This window comes from Seriola dumerili, unplaced genomic scaffold (genome assembly GCF_002260705.1).
Source record: "Seriola dumerili isolate Sdu_G_001 unplaced genomic scaffold, Sdu_1.0 BDQW01000216.1, whole genome shotgun sequence".
In the NCBI taxonomy this organism is placed as follows: Eukaryota; Metazoa; Chordata; class Actinopteri; order Carangiformes; family Carangidae; genus Seriola; species Seriola dumerili.
In genome coordinates, this window is record NW_019174471.1 from 1,122,040 (window position 1) to 1,141,191 (window position 19,152).

The 19,152-nt window shown below is 39.5% G+C and overlaps 2 protein-coding genes across 3 annotated transcripts; one reads left to right on the forward strand and one right to left on the reverse strand.

The window, feature by feature from the left end:
* Positions 1 to 835: 835 nt before the first annotated feature.
* On the reverse strand, positions 836 to 15,948 carry ift74 (intraflagellar transport 74). The gene is made up of 20 exons (XM_022754116.1): positions 15,888 to 15,948; positions 14,808 to 14,941; positions 13,646 to 13,787; positions 13,505 to 13,553; positions 12,725 to 12,823; positions 12,551 to 12,611; positions 12,230 to 12,289; positions 11,556 to 11,617; positions 5,651 to 5,789; positions 5,060 to 5,122; positions 4,433 to 4,576; positions 4,088 to 4,128; positions 3,856 to 3,935; positions 3,340 to 3,393; positions 2,610 to 2,707; positions 2,354 to 2,480; positions 2,108 to 2,271; positions 1,760 to 1,885; positions 1,446 to 1,506; positions 836 to 1,296 (listed from the first exon to the last, which is right to left on the reverse strand). Exons 2-20 carry the CDS (start codon positions 14,934 to 14,936, stop codon positions 1,181 to 1,183), a joined length of 1,815 nt encoding a protein of 604 aa, XP_022609837.1. The 5' UTR covers positions 14,937 to 14,941; positions 15,888 to 15,948; the 3' UTR covers positions 836 to 1,180.
* LOC111228264 (leucine-rich repeat-containing protein 19-like) lies at positions 6,880 to 11,541 on the forward strand. Of its 2 annotated transcripts, none has more exons than XM_022754117.1 (7): positions 6,880 to 6,934; positions 8,115 to 8,220; positions 8,344 to 8,594; positions 8,898 to 9,009; positions 9,333 to 9,420; positions 10,181 to 10,417; positions 10,542 to 11,541. In XM_022754117.1, exons 2-7 carry the CDS (start codon positions 8,116 to 8,118, stop codon positions 10,853 to 10,855), a joined length of 1,107 nt encoding a protein of 368 aa, XP_022609838.1. In that variant the 5' UTR covers positions 6,880 to 6,934; position 8,115; the 3' UTR covers positions 10,856 to 11,541. The 2 variants fall into 2 exon arrangements, with proteins under 2 accessions (XP_022609838.1, XP_022609839.1); XM_022754118.1 differs by having other exon boundaries at positions 10,181 to 10,396.
* Positions 15,949 to 19,152: the final 3,204 nt, after the last annotated feature.

Here is a 19,152-nt window from a genome sequence, read left to right on the forward strand (position 1 = left end):
TGATGTGGACCAGTCAGACTGTTGTGTGGATGAAGAGTGAAGTCCAGTGTATATACTGAGGATGCACCAAGCAACCCAAGTGTAGTTTTGTCGACCTTGATGGTTTAAAAAATAAATGCTGTACTGTACATTTGCAAGGGGTCACTCTGCTGCCACCCTCGGTTGTAATGTTTACTCTACTCTTTGATATCTATGTACTGGAAAGGTCAAATATATTTCTAGAGCGGGATTTTATGCAAACTGTTGATCTGTTTTTTTCCTGTAATTAAAAGCAATAAATATAAAAACAGAAAGTGAATTTTTCCTGACTCATTTTACATTCATTGTTGGACTGTTTCACAGGGTTGAGCAGAATGAGTAATGTTTTCTATTGGAAAATTTTGACTTATTAACCTTTAAGACGAATGTAATGATTTTTCTCAAAAACAGAACATGAATAATTTCGTTTTTAGTTGAACAGTGTCTGCACTGACAGGCAGTTATGAGGATATTTAACAAAACTTAAAGCAGACATATTAACTGTGATTACAGTTACATACCTGGAGTATTAAATTACTTGCAGCCTGAAAGGTACAAAAAGAGAATGAATCCCAGATAGAGATTGTGGACAACACTGCTGATGTATGTGTAATTCATCACACACGTGAATATGATCCAACACCAGTGATTATACCACACAGCAGAACAGGGTGAACATCGCACAGTGATTTGAATGATAAAAAAAAAACTGCTGTGAATCAGCTTCAAAAATGGACCTTTATATTTATTGTATTACATGGCTAATAGTCATAACTTACAACATTAATAATCATTTTTTCAAAACCTCTTTATTCAAATTTTGAAGCTACATTCACTACAGTAGTGACAAGGAATCTCCTGTATTTTCAAATACAAAATATAGTAGATAAATAAAACAGACATTCAAATATTTCCAGGAACAACAAGCAGCTACAAACCAGAGCCACTTTCACAGACGATTAACTGGACTTTAAAGATGACTGGTGCCAATATATCTCTTTCTAACAAATGAGTTACTAGAAACAAATAAACGATGGCACATCAACGCTTTGTCAGTATCGCTGACAGACTTATGTGTTCATCCATCTCACTGAAATGGGTTGTGATAACCGACTGCAGTGTTGTCAGACTACAGACTGTGTTAAATGCTTTTTGTGTGTGTTCAACTCCTGTTGTTCTGTAGTGAGTCTATGAGAGACTTGTTGTACTCAGTCACTTGTTGAGAGACGTTCTTGGCAACTGAGGCGTAGTCACTCTCCTGGGATTTAGAGGCGATGACTAATGCTGCAGTTAAGGAAAGATCACTGATGTAACCAATGGATGACTTTTATATAGAAACATCACATGTCTCACTGAGCTGTTGTCTTTGGAGATGAAGAGCATAAACAAAGCTTAAACAAACAATCAGATAAAAGACTGAAGGATACACTCTTTCATTACAAAGTTGTTCTGCTCCAAGTGTTGCCACTTCCTTTCCAGGTTAGCCAGCTAAAACAGAAAGCAGAACATCAGAGTTTGTAACAACATAAAATGTTGAAGTGCCTTGCTCAAGGGCTCCACAAGGGTTACTGAAGAAGGCATGAGCGCATATTTCCTGAAGTGAATCAACAAAATCACAAACTGGAATCTTACAAGAAATTGCATTAAAATCCCCAAAATAGCTAAATGAAAACTTGTGTCTCTGTTTAACACAATGCATCACCTAATAATTTCAAAGTGTGAAAGTGTGAAATGGTCTGACCTGAGCATGAGTCTCGTTTTCCTGCAGCTTGGTCTTCAGAGCTTGATATTTCTGGTTCATCTCCTGCAGCAGCTCTTTGAAGGAATCCCGACGCTGAGTCAGTGAAACCCGGTCCTCCTGCAGTCTCTGCACCAGAGGAACAGACACATGGTTGGACTTTAGTTTAGTCACTTTGGTAAAACAGAAACAGGTTATGTAGTGTTTCTGATTACTTTGATGGGGCTGATTCCTCCACATACAAACAAATATACTGTACATACAGTACAGAGCTGTATACAGCACATCTATTTCTCAGTGTGTAGTATAGAACTTCAGGATCATCCATGTCTCCAGCACAGCCCGTGTTACCTTCTTCTTCTCCTCTGCTGTGTGTCTCAGGGTGTCCAGGTCTCGGTAGGTGTGCAGCTCTGACTCCATGGTGCTCACTCGCTCCTTCAGGGTGCTGAGCTCTCCTGTGATCTTCCCCTCCAGCTGCTGCACCTTCTCCAGGTCCTGCTGCAGACGCTGGGACTCTGGGTGGTCACAGTGAAAGTGAAAGTGTGTGTGTGTGTGCGTGTGTGTCTGTTTGTGTGTGTGTGTGTGTGTATTACTGACCTGTGGTCAGTCCCCGGGCAGTGCTCTCTGATTGGACCACCTCGGTCTCCTTGCTGACCAGCACCTCCTGCATGTTCCTCAGCTCACTGGCCGTCACTGTATCTACCTGACGTAGCCGCAACATGTTCTACACACACACACACACACACACACACACACACACACACACACAAACTTTGTCTTTTTCCAGTTATTTTCTCCAACTGCTCCATCTCTGTATCCTTCCTACTTTCCCACCTCTCCCCCTCCTCCTCACCCTGCTGCAGTGCTCCAACAGGGAGACGATGTTCTCCTGGCTCTGTGTCATCTTCTCCTGCTCCTGAGCCCTGGACTCCTCAAACAACTCCAGGAAGCCTGAAACAAATGAAGGAAGTTACTGACACTTACAACGGGCTGCATGTTATTTTATCTGAATCAACATCTGTTAATGCAGATACGCTCCTCTGTGCTTTGGTGACTCCTGGTGGCTGTATCCAGCATCTGCATCAGCCTTCACGTTCCCACATTACGTCAACATTTTTTTAAATAATGTTATTAATGTTCACACTGATGATTGTGTTTGGAGACAAATTATTTTTATCCATCATAAACTAAACCATTAGCACCTTTCAGAGTGGGAGAAGCTCCTCAGAAACTCTAATATTGTTTTAGAAACATAAAATAATCCATTAACCTATTTATTCAGCCAACAGTAATAATAATAGTAGCAGCAGTTTTATTGTAGTTTTATTTATTTTATTGATGTGAAATTTAAAAAATACAGATAAAAACAATGTTTTAACTCCAGACTTCCCTCCTCATGTTGGGGTCCCTGTAACTTCCACTACTCCCCTCACTTCAATGGCTCTGCATCTACTATGTGAAAGCATCTCTATCGTACCCACAATACTGTTATATTTCTAATATCAAGTTATTAAGTATATAATATTCTGAAATATGATAGTCATTATCACTCCTGTCTAGTTATACACAAAATTTCAACTTACGGTCGATTTCCTCCTCTTTCCTCCTCAGCTCTTTGTATTTCTGTTGACACTCCCCTGATGGAAAAACACAGAGAGCAGTCACATTAGTATTGAATTCATACTTTATTTACAAGATGGTCTACATAGTTTCCCTGTGAGAGTTCAGTGATATGATGAAGTGCAGATGTGTCATATCATATATATATGATTGAAATATGAACATACAACGTTTGGATATAAAAAACATGGGAAATTTGGAAACTTTATGGATTGGAACAAAACACATTAGCAGTAAATCAGCCCAACAGCCCAAATCTATAAAGAGGTGGCATCCTGCAACAGCCCTGTTTTTGCAAAAAAGTTATTTAATTTATTTTAAAGTTCTTAAAACTGTATTAATGTCAAAGCAGCTGGAAACTCAACAAAGATAAACCTGGAAACATAAAAAATGTTCTGCACTGTATAAGATGAATAAAAAATAAGCTAAAAAACGAAACAAAGTTCAGTTGAAGTCGTCGAGTGTGTTCAGTGTGTTACCCTGAGCCTCCTCCGAGTCCTGCTCCAGCTGTCGGATCTCCTCTGTGATCTGTCTGGTCCGCTCTCTGATCTCCGTGAGCCTGAACACACACACACACACACACACACACACACACACAGACACACACACACACACACACACACACACACACACACACACACAGACACACAATCAATACACAGAAGCAAAATACATTTACAACTAATTCATTAATATGACATGAACACATACTGTCTCCCCATGCTGGCGATTTCCTGGTTGTCCTCCTTCACCTGGAAAACAGAACATCTTAAAACTTTTATTTACTAACTATGTTGAGTTTATCTCAATGAAAACGTCAAATCACATCTCATTGTCTGAACAGAAGATTATAAATTGTGGTTGAAAGCTCTGGAATAATCTAGTGAGTGGATCTTTAATTTAGATTTTCTAGAAAACAACAATATATTGATTTTTTAAATATTCATAGCACTGATCAATTAAAGGTTATTTTATACTAATACAACTTTTGTTTTATTAGTATAAAATTTGTCAGTTTGAAGTCACATGTTTCTCACGTCTTTATGTGAAGCGAACCTGTTTGATTAACTTCTCTCTCTGCTCCTGCGGTGAACCCAGACTCCTGTGCTCGGCCTCCATGGCGTCACGCTTTGACTCCAGCGCTGACAGAGTCTCATGAAGCCGAACCACTTCCTGTTTGATCTGCGAGTGGGCCAGCTCCTGCACAAAGTCAAATGTCAGATAAAACATCCTGTACTACCACTTCAACTGGAGATCATGTTACTATTGTTCCAGACCTCTGACCTCATGTAAAATTCATGTGTGGAGTTTAAATTAATTAGTTATGTTTCTATTGGTTAGAAGGAATTAGATGAAGGAATGGATGCATTATCCATTCATTCATCTATTTTCTGCTGCTTATCCAGGTTATGTTTAATGATTAATGACATTATTACAATTACTTTTTTATACTGCCAGGATGTAATGACAAAAACTTTACACTGCTCCTGTTAATAATTATCAGTCCTTCTGGGTTCACTTTGGCTGGTATGACTGTGTAACAGGTATTAAATTACATTCTATGTGGTATTAAAATATCTAAATAATGTCTTAAATTCAACTTTGTGAACCCAGCAGAAACCCTGCCTTTCTTCTTTTACCACTCCCACTCCACCCCTCCCTCCTCTGTTAAAGCCAACTCACTGCATCGTAGTCCTCCTTCCTGGTTATCAGAATGTCCAGCTCTTCCTGGAGAACAGTTAGCTCCTGCAAAACAAAGAACAAGGATGCAAGGAGAAGAGAGGAGAAGATTTAACTACAGTGTGACTAATATCAAAGTATTGTCATTGTTAGTTAAACTCACATAAATTAATGCTAGAAGTAGTAGATAATGACGAAGGAGAAGGAGAAGAAGAAGTAGAAGAAGATTTATCCTGTGAAATGTCAAGGACTAATACCACTTATTTACAGTTTGAGTGTGAGTGAGGGAAAACTCCTCAGTCACACTCACTGAGTTTATTGCATCGTACATTAGAGATGGTTTAGTGAGACATTTAATACCATGATTACAGCTCAGAAAGCTGAGACTTGTTACTTGATCTGATCCAGCCTGATTGTCAGTGTGACTTGTCCTTAAACGTGACACCAGCATATAAAATTCCAGTTTATTGACAGTCACATTTGAAAAGAGCTTGTTACTACAGCAGCATTGTGTCAGTATTAAGCATGTTATACTAATACTTAAGAAGTACAAGCAAAAGAGCAGCATTATAATAACATGAACTACTGTTTTACCTGTAGCAGTTCCTCATTGGCTGTTGCCATGGTGAAATACTTCTCCTGCTTTGCAGCTGGCATTGATTGGACAACCTCGTCAGCGACCAGCCTTTCCCTCCTTATCTCCTCTTCAACCGCCCTGATCGCCTCCTCTCTCCTGTAAAACAAACACACAACAGGGAAGAGATGTTTAAGTTTATTTTTTTTTACTTTTACATTGCCTCAAGGGCGGCACGGTGGTGCAGTGGTTAGCGCTGTCGCCTCACAGCAAGAAGGTTCCGGGTTCGAGTCCCGGCTCGGGCGCGGGGTCTTTCTGTGTGGAGTTTGCATGTTCTCCCTGTGCTTGTGTGGGTTCTCTCCGGGTACTCCGGCTCCCCACAGTCCAAAGACATACAAATGGGGACTAGGCTAATTGGTTACTCCAAATTGACCATAGGTATGAATGTGAGAGTGAATGGTTGTTTGTCTCTGTGTGCCCTGTAATGGACTGGCGACCTGTCCAGGGTGTACCCCGCCTCTCGCCCGAAAGGATGCTGGGATAGGCTCCAGCCCCCCCGCGACCCTACTAGAGGATAAGCGGTAGAAAATGGATGGATGGACATTGCCTCAATTAGAAAACAGCATGTGGAGGGAGAAATGTAAAAACGATGCCAGACCTGATTCAAGCCCAGAACACAGGTATGATAGATTAGACTAGATACGATAGCTAGAAAGACAGAAAGGGGATACAAGGATCAAAGGTTGGAGGGGTAAACTGAGGGAACAGGCTTACAGTGTATCCTTGCTTTCTTGCTGCTCTCCTTCTTTCCTTCTCTTTTACCACCTTTGTTTGTCTTCCATCTAAAACTCACACTTTTCTTTTCCCTTATTTCCAAATTCCTCTCCTACCATCTTTCCTTATCGCTGTCTTTCTTCTCTCCTTGCACCCTTCTGTCTTTCCTTCCACCTGCAATCCATTACTATAAATTCTTCCCCCTTGCTTTCTTTACTCCCTCCCTTCAATCTTTAATTCCTCTCTTCCTAAGAACTGGTTATTGATCTGCTTCATTAATGTGTGATATTATCTAAATTTTAAAGGAGAGGTATTTCCAACAAAAAGCTTAAAGACACCTCTAACCAAAGTAAGAAAGAAAGAAAGAAAGAAGGGAGGAAAATCTTTATCATTCATAAATAGTTAGCTAGCAGGAACAGTGCAGTCAGCCTTTGGGTTTTTACAACAAGGAACAAAGGTCATTTGCTGTGCTGGCTGCGTCAGGTGTCAGGTGAATAAAATTTCATCTTTGTGCCCGTAGAAGTAAAAAGGTACGTGTCTTCAGTTTCTATTGATGAATATATAAAAGTGACAGATTCATTGAAACGTGTTAACAGTTTTGTCAATCCATTAGATGCACATATATTTGTCAAATAACAACCAGGACTTCAGTTTTTTATTTTCACTGCAGTGCAACATTTTGTCTTAATATCTGTAGAGGGAAACATTTAAAAATGGTCATATCATGATGACCATGATTAATAAGATTAAAGTTAATGGTTTGATTAAGGTGTTTACATGGTTCTGTGTAATGTGCCTCCCCAGTATATATGAGGTTTTATACTCAGGTTAGTGTCCAGGCTATGCATGGTAGTCTACTAGGTAAATACAAATATGTGAAGTGAACATGTGTGTAAGAAATGTGAAGGACTTCACTGGTATGTCATTTTCACAAGGCTGTATTTACAGATCACTATTAGTCGAGTTCCACTGCTTCCACTAAAAGCTGTTTCACTTTCAACCACTGCTGGTACACATGCTGCTTTCTATCACAAAGCTGTACTTCAGTTGAACGATCCATTGATCAGCAAATCACCAGAAAATGAATTTGCAACAATTCTGGCAATCAATGATTGGTTTAAGACATTAAACAAACAAGACAAAATGCCAAACATTATCTGGGTTCATATTTTTAAACATGTGGATTTCATTTTTGTAAATGACAGATCTTTGGTTGGCACTGTAAACTGCTGGGTAGACAAAACAAGCATTTTACAGACTAAACTTTTAATAATGATGATAATAATAAGCTATGGAAATAATTGTTCGCTGCAGCAATAAAGGAGAAATGATTAACAGAGAAGGCAGCTGTTTTATCAGGTTATTCTGAGTGCACACGGCTACATAATTTGGGATTAACTGCAACTAACTTGGCACAAAATTTACACACTGAAATCAGACAGAGAGAATCTGTGGTACCTATAAAGCTCAACTCAAAGTGATGAAGGAGGCAAACTCATCATTGCCTATGATTGTAACGCTACAGCAGAGTTGGTGTTAATGAGTGACTGACAGGCTGCCGGTCAAAACGAACCAGCAGAATAAAGCTATGTGATTGTTTTTGGCAGACAAACTTTCTCTTCTCACACATCCCAGGCAAAACAGAGGAGTTTATTTTTTATGTGAAGTATTGGTTACCCAGTGTTTTCTATTTCTTTCTTTTCATGGCAGCATGATGCAAAGGAGGCGGAAACCTCTCCTTCTGCTGTGTTTGACTGCAGCAGTCGCCATGAATATCCTGGGAGATACTGCTGAGGCCGTGGAGGGGGTTGCGCTGGTATGAAAATTTCCATTCTTTAACATTTTTAATTATTGTTTTTTATGTTTATTGTGCTCCAATTGTCTGTATGTGTTACTCAGACTGTTTATCTGTTGTAATTACTGTCCATTCATCCACCAGGAGGTAAAGAACTTGACCAACAAGTCTCTGCAAGTCATTCCTCACAGTGGCAACAGCTCCTCTCTTACTAAACTGATGGTTGAGGGGAACTTTATCACTCTGACTGAGGAGGATGGATTGGCCCTGGCCAGTTATCCTGCACTGGTAGAACTCCACTTGGATGATAACCGGATGACTGATGTACCAGCCAAGTACTTCTCAGTGGTGCCACGCCTCAGAGTGCTGTCTCTGTCCAGGAACAACATCAGCGGGTGAATAAGAAAGCAAATATAAACATCAGCCTTGTGCTACAGTATTTAAATACTGTGTTGATGGCAGTATACAGTATAGTATATAGACAGTGTATAGTGTTTAGACAGCATACTCAAAAATGTCATGATGTATACTAAATTAGCTAGATGTCTGAGAGCAATGTGACTGTCCCATTCACTAAAACTTGAGGTGGTGATGCACCTCAGTACTGTTCCAGACTTGTAGCTTACACACCTAAGAAATTGACACATTACTTACAGTAAATACTACAAGTGATCCTAGAATTGTGGACCTTGTTACAGCCTGGATCCTGAGGCTTTCTCTGGCCTGGATAATCTGACAGATCTGGACCTGTCCCACAACCTGCTGACAAGTCTCCCCACACAGCTGCTCAGAGGGCTAAACAATCTGCAGGTAAAACCCAACTGGTCAACAAGAATCTAGGAAGATATTCTGGTAAATTCCCATGACATGAGCAAGAGTTTCATTCAGTATCATTTAGCTATATAAGATACCGTGACTATATTTACAAAATAAAAGTGAAATGATTACATGTGTCAGTCTTAAAGAAAGCTATTTCAGTGAAGGTACGTCTATTATCATTGAGTCAGGGTTGTTCTCCATTCAAAATAAAAGAAACAACTCATTGTAAACCTTTCCATCAGTAATCTAGCAGTGTTAACCAGGTAATTATAAATCTATAATTAATCTATATTAATCCTATCTGGTCCTATCAGGTGCTGAATCTCCAGGAAAACCCCTGGAATTGTTCCTGTCCACTGCTGAGCAGCATTAGAGAGGTCACGGCGGGAAATGTTAGCATTGGTAATAATTCAATAATTATTTGAAGTTACACTGGCAAGTAAAAAGAAGTGAACCTTTTAAAATTACATCCATTTATGTGTAAATTTATCTCTTCAAACAAAGAAAATCCATCTTCTGGAGTGGTCCGATCAGAGCCCAGACCTTAACCCAGTAAAGATACTGCTGAAGAGAGACACTCACACCAGATTATCCTCAGAATATGTCTGAGCTGAAGCAGCTCTGTAGGAAGAATGCTTCAAAGTTCCTCCTGAACATTGTGCAGCTCTGATCAGCAGCTAATGGAAGAGGTGGTTTGAGGTTATTGGTACAAAAGGAGGTTCCACGAGATATTAAATCCAAAGGTTTACTTACTTTTCTCACCAACACTGTGAATGTTTAATGTTTGTCCACATTTGCGATTTAAATCAAGATCAGATCACATTTTATGACCAACCAATGCAGAAAACAGATGATTCCAAAGTCCAAAGTTTTTCTTGTCACTGTAAGTAATATATTGACTTGTGACTGACATATCCAGCCTGGTCTGGAATTGTAATCTTACCTACTTTAGGGCTTAATATTTATCTATGGGTGTAAACATAAACTTATTCAAAGACAACTGAGACCAGTATTTAAAAGCCATAGGCTTTCTCTACAACAAATGTCTTTGAAACTATCTGTGGTGATGTTGACAACACTGAAAGACGGGACATTTAACCTACTCAACTGAGTGACTGCTCGTTAATTAAATTACTTCTGTATGTGATGTCTGTCTCAACAGGGGGACCACGAGCCACCTGTGCTTCTCCAGAAAATCAGGCCGGACATGATCTTTTAGAGGCTGCAGCTGTATGTTACCCAGCACCATCACCCACCTTCGCTACAGACACACAAAAACCAAAAACACACACAACAGTCAACTCTCAACAGTCCTGGGGTTCATCCACTGTGCTGAAGACCACACAGTCATCAAGCAAGAACATCACCATAAACAGGGGTAAGACTAAGAGAGATAAAGGTATTTTACCCATTTTCTCATTCTTCAACTGTTCTTCTATTAAATATGTGGATTAACAAATAGAACGCAACCATCTCAACAGAATGGTCTCTCCTCTCTATCTCCCCCCTCCAATCCCAACCAGGCCAGACCCCTGTGTTCGGCAACACGTGGAAGTTCACAGCATGTGTTGCAGCCTTGGCTCTAATAACCTCCATGCTCATTGTATGTGCCATCAAGGGGCCTTCCTTGTACAAGCTCTTCCACAACTACCAGCACCGGCGGCTAGACCAAGAGGAGGATGAGGAGGAAGACGTTGTGTCAACGGTCTTCTCAGGGACAGGAAGATACGTCAACCATCAGACATTCACCTTCGAGCAAGGGAACGCACAGATAGAGATAGAGGAGGAAGAGGAAGATGGGTATTTTGAGGATCCATACATCAAGAGGGACGAATGACATGCAGGAGAACCGTGACAAATCACACAGCTGCTTCGGTCACAAGAAGAGGAGGCAATTACCTCCTGTCACTTGTGTCACACCTAAATACTCTGTGTTTAATTGGGGGCTGTTAAATTGTACATATTTATTTTTTTTAGCACTGCTAAATACTATCAATCTAAGAGTTAAGAAAAGGGTTCTCTTAGCTCTATGCTCTCACTGTGAGTTTGTTGTAGTGTTGGTACTGATCTTATGTTCCTCTATAGCATCACATCATTGCCACAAATATGAAGTAAAAACTTGACTGTAACATGATCTCTTGCTCTTGCTCACCTAAGAAACTAACATATCAAACCTTATATATCAGGCCCACTAAACATCAGAGAGGTGTGTATTTATTCTGCTCCCCATTCCACTGTTCCACACCCTGGTGTTATGCAGACAGGTCTTCTACAAAATGTGGTTGTATAGTGGAAAAAAACAAACCATGCCTCTGTGCACGAGATTGCATTTTTCATATATGTAAATATTTAGAATAAAACACTGACAGACACAGAAAGATGTAGAATCAAATCATTCAAATCTGAATCTGAGACTCTGGCAAATTACTTCAGATGTGTTACTGCAGTCATAAACCTCTGCACAAGGGATCTCATGCAACGTGTGTTTGAGAGATCACACAATAATCAACATAAATAAACTTTCACTAGATACTTACTCCCTCCTCTCAGTGAAGACGCTGTCAATGCTTTCAGCCTCGCTGTCATTCTGGGCTTTCACCTGGGAGGGAAGAGAAGAACGAATCACTTCTGACTTCCTGGGTTTAAAGCAGGACATGACAAAATTACCATATTATGTACATAGTAGCAATCCACAAATCGGACAGGCCAGGTCATAAAATTAACACTGTGATTAACAGCAAATGGGTAGCGGGTGGATGAGATAATATATGATGTATGAGGAAAACATTACATTGTCTAAAAGGTTAACATATTTTAAGCTTAATTTTTCTGTGATTGGATTTCTGAACTTACTGATTAATTATTTATTCTGGGCTGTAACAAAAACTTATTATGAGCTTTTTAATTGTTTGTGTTCAGGAAGTAGCCGTGACATTCAGAATTTTAATGTCAGACTGTGGTCAGGCTATTGTGGAAATACCTGCTGCCATTTTCATTTTACCAAAAAAGGACAACTTTTGCTTTAAATAAATGTTTGTTAATTTAAAACCAGCATTCTTATGTTACCATATCATCACACATAATATTCCCCTGAGAAATAATGGTGATGTGTGATTGAGTGTGGGTCTCTAAATCATGGTGGTGGATGATTTATGCATACATGTGGATTAGGATGACATCAGAGTCAATCACTATTACATAGTGTACTTACAATGTTGTAGTCATTTATCATTTCCTCCATCTCTGTGTTGGTGTTGAGCTTGTCCACCAGCTGGAAATACAAATAAAGAATAAAAAAAAATTAAGATACTTCTCAACCATCAAACATTACCATCATATCACTAGTGAGCTGTGGCATTTCCTTCAGTGCCTGTACTTTGTTCCAGTTAATCAAATGGTGTTTACATACTTAAATTTAGTCTTACAATTGCTTGTTTGTAGTGTTGAGGTTGTAGGAGCTAAGATTTAAAGCGGTGGCTCACTGAAAATAACTACAGACAAGGGCTAAAACTTTTAGTTTACAGCTGCTTACCATATTGTGGTCAGCAAGCTGGCCTTGCAAATCCTTAATCTCTGCAGCCAGGCCTTCAGCTCTGAAAATAAAAGATAAAAATGAAGGGTTGGTCGTTTGGAGATTTTTTTTTCATGCTGTTATTAAATCATAAAATGTACAGTGTCAAGACAAACTAGTTAAAATACCACTCACTTCTTCTCATAGGAGAGGTAGACAGAGTTCTCCTGGTTGTAGTTGTCAATCTCTTTGTGCAGTTTGCTGGTCTCTGTGGTCAACTCAGTGATCTTACTCCTGTAGCAAAACAACAGTAATATTCACTTTTACATGGTTTAATTGATCATTATGTACCAACAGGAAGAGATGGTTGCTCTGCTGGAAACACCTGCTACATAGTGTAAAATAATGCTAATAGGCGCTCTAACTGTAACATAGCCTTTAAGATCAGAAAATGTTAACGTATGCTACTACATTCTGATATTATTGTAACAAAAATCTTTTTATATCACAGTTTTACAACCTAGCACTCAGCTCAACTCTATCTTTAACAAACATATATGTATTTTTGAAATATATATGATATTGTTGTGTTAGTTTTCCATATTGCAATTTTATTATTTTTATTTCTGTCTGTCATGAAGCAGGAATCCCTCCTCTGCTGCTCCTCTTTATTCCTGTTAAAAGTTTTTTTTGAGCGGAGATTTTATTTATCTGAAGTGGGGGGTCTGAGGACAGAGGGTGTCATGTGCTGCACAGATTGTGAAGCAAAGTTGTGATTTTGGGCAACATAAATTAAATGGACTTGGCTTGGTTACAGTAAAACACTATCGTACCACCTGTTTGTATTTTAATGAACTTAGCTCTGAAAACCCAGATAAGAAAACACCAAAGTCCACAAAACAGTGTGTGCATTTCCTGCCGCCATAACTTAATCTGTGAGTAAAAATATAATTGATGGCAGATAGTTTGTGTTACCTGAGAAGGCCCAAGTAGTAGGACTTATCCAGAATTTGTCTTTGAGGTCCTGGAGATGGAAGAAGGAAAGGGTTTGTGGAGTGAAAGATTAAATACAAATCTCTCCATGTGAAGAGTACACTGCTATCACTTCAAATCTACCTTTCATGCCAGTCTTCATCCCACTGAGCCCCTGTTGGGTGACAGGCCGGTCAGTCACTTTGATCTGTGCTGACAGGACTCCAGGAGTGGCAACTGGGATCCCGCCCCTCATACCAGGATGACCACTTGTACCTGGAACCATCTGTATTAAAAATGAAAGAACATAACTCCATAACACTGGGTTTCTACTCTAGTTACTATCACTGCAACACATAGGGTCAGTATCATACACTGATTGTGTAATGAAGTGCTGCCATGGTAATCCTGTGATAACTGTGCACAGATCATAAATGCTAACACAAATTCCTCCACCTTGCACTAAAAAGAAGTTTGACTGAGAGCTTAAATCGGTGACACGTAAACAAAAGTTACCCGAATGTGAAAAAACTGAAAAAGCTGAAAAGTCCTAAATGAAGTGTTTTCTTTTTTTGAAGTTGAACTTTTCAAAAAGCACTAAGTCAGTCAGTTATGAGAGAGGAGTCACTGGGTTTCATGTCAGATCACACAATGAAAAACATGGAGAAAGTGAAGCAAAGGGCCATGTAATCGCCGTATGCTGTGAAATTATCAGGTATTTGTAGCAGGCTAAGGAGCGAGGACTGAAGTAGAAATGAAAGAAAAAGAAAAATGAGAGAAAAGACACTACATTAAGCACTCCTTTGTAGAAACAAGGCTTTTAACAGGTACTCTTTTCCCCCAGAAAAAAGCTCCTTGCGGTGCCTTTCCCACACAAAAAAATCTGTGAAAGCACAAATTCAGATTATTAAGTCTTGCAGTTCAAAAACTTAAACTATTATAATGAGTTTGGAAACAATGTCTTTAAAAGTTAAATTAAGTTGAGGCAAATTCACTTTCAGAAAACTCAGTTATTCGAAAAGATGAAGTTATTGTGATTTAGATTCACCTTCTAAGACACTGCCTGTCGACAAGCACAGGTTCCACTGTGGTTGTTCTTGCACCTGTTTGCCAAAGCGTGTCAACATTGGATTTAAAAATGGTAATCAGAGGTGGGGTACTCAGAGTTTATTTTTGGCCTTTTGGATTAGTTGATATGCTGCTCTGACTTCAGCAATAAATAATATGGTATAATATAAGGTATATACTCATGGAAAGAGCACTTGCATCTTAAATCTAAAATAAATCCACACTGCAGTTGACTCACCCCAGTTGCGACACGTATGGCTGTAGGAGGAGGTCGGATGGCTGTTGGGGGTCTTCCAGCACCAGGGACCACAGATCCACTACGGCTCATTGGACGGCCTATGCTTGAGGGAGGCCGCTGACTTGCCATGATGCCTAAAACATGGTAACAATATTGACATATTAACAGTAACTGCTGCTGGATGGAAATTAATTCATACTACTCATCAACCCACTGATGAGTGCTTATTAGTTTGTCTGCATGGTGACAACACTGTGGTGGACAGTGAAGCTTCATTGTGACTGGAAGTTTGCTGGTTAGAAACCTGAAGCACAACATTTAAAACAGTGGTACCACGCCTTCGTCCAAGCCCCACTGTATATATTCCATCCCTCCCCCTACTCTGCCCACCTGAACAGTTTTTAATTGGCTGAACACACCTGAACCAGCTGCGCCTAGGGGCGATAGAGTCGTACAAGTTTGTGAGGCACAATCAGTCACGCAACAATTACTTGCAGCCCTGATGTCAAGTCGGAGAACTTATGAGACATCTAACTTATGAGAACTTCAGAGACCTCCATCACGGGGTGCAGTATTTGAGTGTGGAAAACATTGTTTTCTTGTTAATCGAGGATATATGCTGTTTCCTACTAGCTTAAAACGCTAATTGTGACAACAACAGTTTCAAATATCAAGAAAATGTTTACCATATGAGTAGCATCAGCTAGCAAAATGTTTGTTAGTTCGGTGGTGTATTAACTTTGCTCCCAACAGCCTAAGTATTGGCTATGCAGCGTTACGTTACAACAAAGTTGACGTTATCTGTAAGACACATTGTAACGTTAACTAAATAAACTAGACCGTTGTTTTGAAAATGTTGTTTTGTAATGTTTGATAGCTATCTAGCTTAGTTTACCATATGCCATCACCATTAGCAAATGCTAAGACAACTTTAGCATTAACGTTAGCTGACTGCCACGGTGTAACGTGGATAAGCTAGCAAGCGTTGCTTATCTTTAAACTGAACTCCTTCACGGTTGTTTTCGTCGGCAGTATAAACCTTTACATTTTCCAACCGAAGCGGCTGTTTAGTTAATTTACCTGAGAGGAAACTGACAACTAGCGTGAACACGGTAACAACAGCTAAAAGAAAGTCAGAAGCTTGGGATGATGATGTTGACGGTAACCCAGTAACCGTCTTCTTCTCCTGACATTAGGCAGCGGAGAGTGTACTTCTGCCCCCTAACGTTCAACAGGGGATGTTACATGCTGACCAAAGACCAGTTTATAGGTAAGTTAAATATTCTGCTGAGGCTTTCTCACTATTTTCTTTGAGTTGATTTGCAATGTAAAGCATTTGTTTGATTTATTGTTGTATCCAGAATTAAGAAGGAAAGAAGTAACTATGAAATAGATTGTAACTTAACTTTCTTAAGAATAATGTGGGGAATGTATATGTATATGTATGTATATGTAATAGTGTGGACTGTGGACCCAAACCAGTCGCCATAGGGGAAAGGGTCCTTGAATATGTGAAATTAAGGTATCTTTTATTTCTAAGCCAGTTTGCACTTTAATTCCAAAGTTAGTTTGATGAGGTGCACACCAACTTTTTTTTCTAATCCAGTGAGTTTTAAAATGCTGGACACACAAGGGCATAGGTTTGGTCTTAACATTGGTAACAACCCCGCCAACCCTCCAAAACAAAGAGATTGGCTCTTTAATGCTCTTTAATAACCAAACGGTTTATTAACATATAAGATCTGAATTGACATTCAGGAATGCCCATACACAAATGTAACATATGTACATGTGTTGAATTTCTTTATATGAAATAAAGTATCTATCTATCTATCTATCTATCTATCTATCTATCTATCTATCTATCTATCTATCTATATGTACATATGAAGTAAAATCATATGTATTTAAAGTATAACCTATATATGTAAAAATTGCATATGAAATCTGAAATTGGAACAATATCATATATTGACATATATATATCTAACTAATAGAAACATATATTTTAGTATGTCTGTTTATATTATAGACATATGTTACATAAATATATATCCATCCCAAAGCTTGTCAGTATATATTCATTATTCCAATTAACCTAATGTGCAGGTCTTTGGACTGTAAGAAAAGATATAAAGAGAGGGGGAGGTAATTAGGACGTGGAAAAAATTAGCATTAAAGGAAGCAAAGGAATAAAGTAATCAAAGCAATGTTACAAAATCACAGACGCAGGATATCCGGGGGACGGAGCCGGAGCACAAGGAAGGACACCACTCAGCGTCACAGACAGAGAACGCTTTAAGCAACGCTGAATTCATGCTAAAGCAAAGGCAACCCAGAAACGCTGTTTGAGTTGAGTTGTGCCGGACTGGAACATCCAGGAAATCTGGAGAGGTAGCCAGTAAGCATGACTGCAAGCATGGACTCACGGATTCAGAGACTGGTGGAGAGTGCGATCTGGCGAGGACACTGACACTTCTGTGCCAGGTAGAGTCTTGATTCTGGTGTCTTGGCTCAGTCCTGCTTACCTGCTGCGCCAGGTAGTGTCAGCCTCATGCATGGTCGGCTTGTTAGATTGAAACGTCCAGGGTCGATTATTATAATTATTATTTTCAAGTTGATGTTGAAAACATAGGTTGAGATGACTTAAAAATCACTTCGGTTAATTCTTTTTTTTAGTCTGGAAAAATGGAGAAATAATTAATATTAAAACGTTTAATACAATTAAAAGAGTTGTATTAATGTATACATTTTCTCTTTTTCTGATTTTATTTTTAAGATTTTTCAGCTAATGATAATTAATGACCAGAGATACTGCTGAATCTTCCAAAGTAAAAGGAAAAAAAAAAGGAAAACGGTGTTATCACTGAGTAAAATCCTGTTAAAACCCAGTTGGATGGACCAATCCCTTTCAATTGGGGAAGCTGCATGTTCTTGAGGGTTAACTTGACAGCGAAAAACCGGGTGACCAGGACACTGAAGGACCAGTTTGGGAGCTTTGAAATGGAACAGCAGGAGCAATAACCTGGAGTCAAGTCAAGATAAGACCATAAATCATTTAAAGTCATCTTGTGAATAACCTGCAGATTGGAAGTAAATATGGCAGAGCAAGCTATTGGGAAATCAGTTGAGCAACTGAAGGCAGAGAAAACATATGCAAAAAGATTATTCCCTTGTCTGGTCAACAGTATTACCAGGAACTGCAAAGACATGTCTGAAGAAGAACTCAAAGTTTCATTAAACTCACAATAGAAGCTGAAAAAGTCATGGAAGCTAATGACAATGTTGAGGCTGGATTCATTGCAGAGCTGGAGGTGGAGCTGGACACAGATGAAGTAGCTATGTTAACAGCAAAAAGTCGACCTAGCAAAGTTTTTTAATGAGTGCAAGTTGAAGCTAAAGTAGGTCAAAAGTATAATTCAGGAGACTCTCTGGGTTAACCTTGGAAGTGTTGAGTTGTCCACAGCACTACAGGCAGCAGAAGCTCAGTCTGAACATGTTGCTGCTGTGCAACCTAATGGAAACCAGGAGGCATATGACTTCATGCTCAATTACTTGCAAGGCCTAGTAAAGACTGCAAAGGAGGTGCATGGTCAGTGGAAATGATGAGCCTTATCAGGTGACCAGACAAACCTTTAGACTCACATACAAAAGCTCAAACTTTATGTTCCCAAGCTCGTTTCTTGAAAGGCTGATTTCATACAATCAAGGATAAAGCAGGACGCTGAAAAAGAAACATTGTCTGTGATTACCTCCAACTATCCCATACCAACCATCAAGTTGAAGCCCACAGCCCTTCACAAGTTTACTGGCAAAAAAATTTCACGGGTGGAAGGAGGACAGGGAAGCACTCTAGAGGCAGGGGTAACCAACCGGTTCAAGAGAGGTGAAAAAGGTGCAATTGGATAGTCTTGGTGACAAAGTCACAAGAGACCTTCGCCTCACTGCTTATGACCTAGAGAACTGCTACAGCAACTGCTAAGGCAATCAAACATCCATTGCTATTGAAATGATGGAGGAGTTACAGAAAATGCCCGCTGTCAGAAGTCTACCAAATCAGGCAGTGGCCATGCAGGATGTTTAATCTGTGGGGGTGGGAAGCACAAGAAGAAGCTTCACTTTTGCAAGCAGTTTTGGACACTAAAGCTAGCAGACAAAAAGGCTGCACTAAGAAAGCTTGGGGCATGTAAGAGGTGTCTTGAAGTTCATGAAGACAGTTCATACTGCAAACCTGGCTATTTAAAAACCAAGACTGCAAGGATGAGTATTCATCAGAGCATCATTACTATCTGTGTCCTAATGCTGAGCTTAAGAAAATCAGTGCAAGTCAGAAAAAATGTAGATC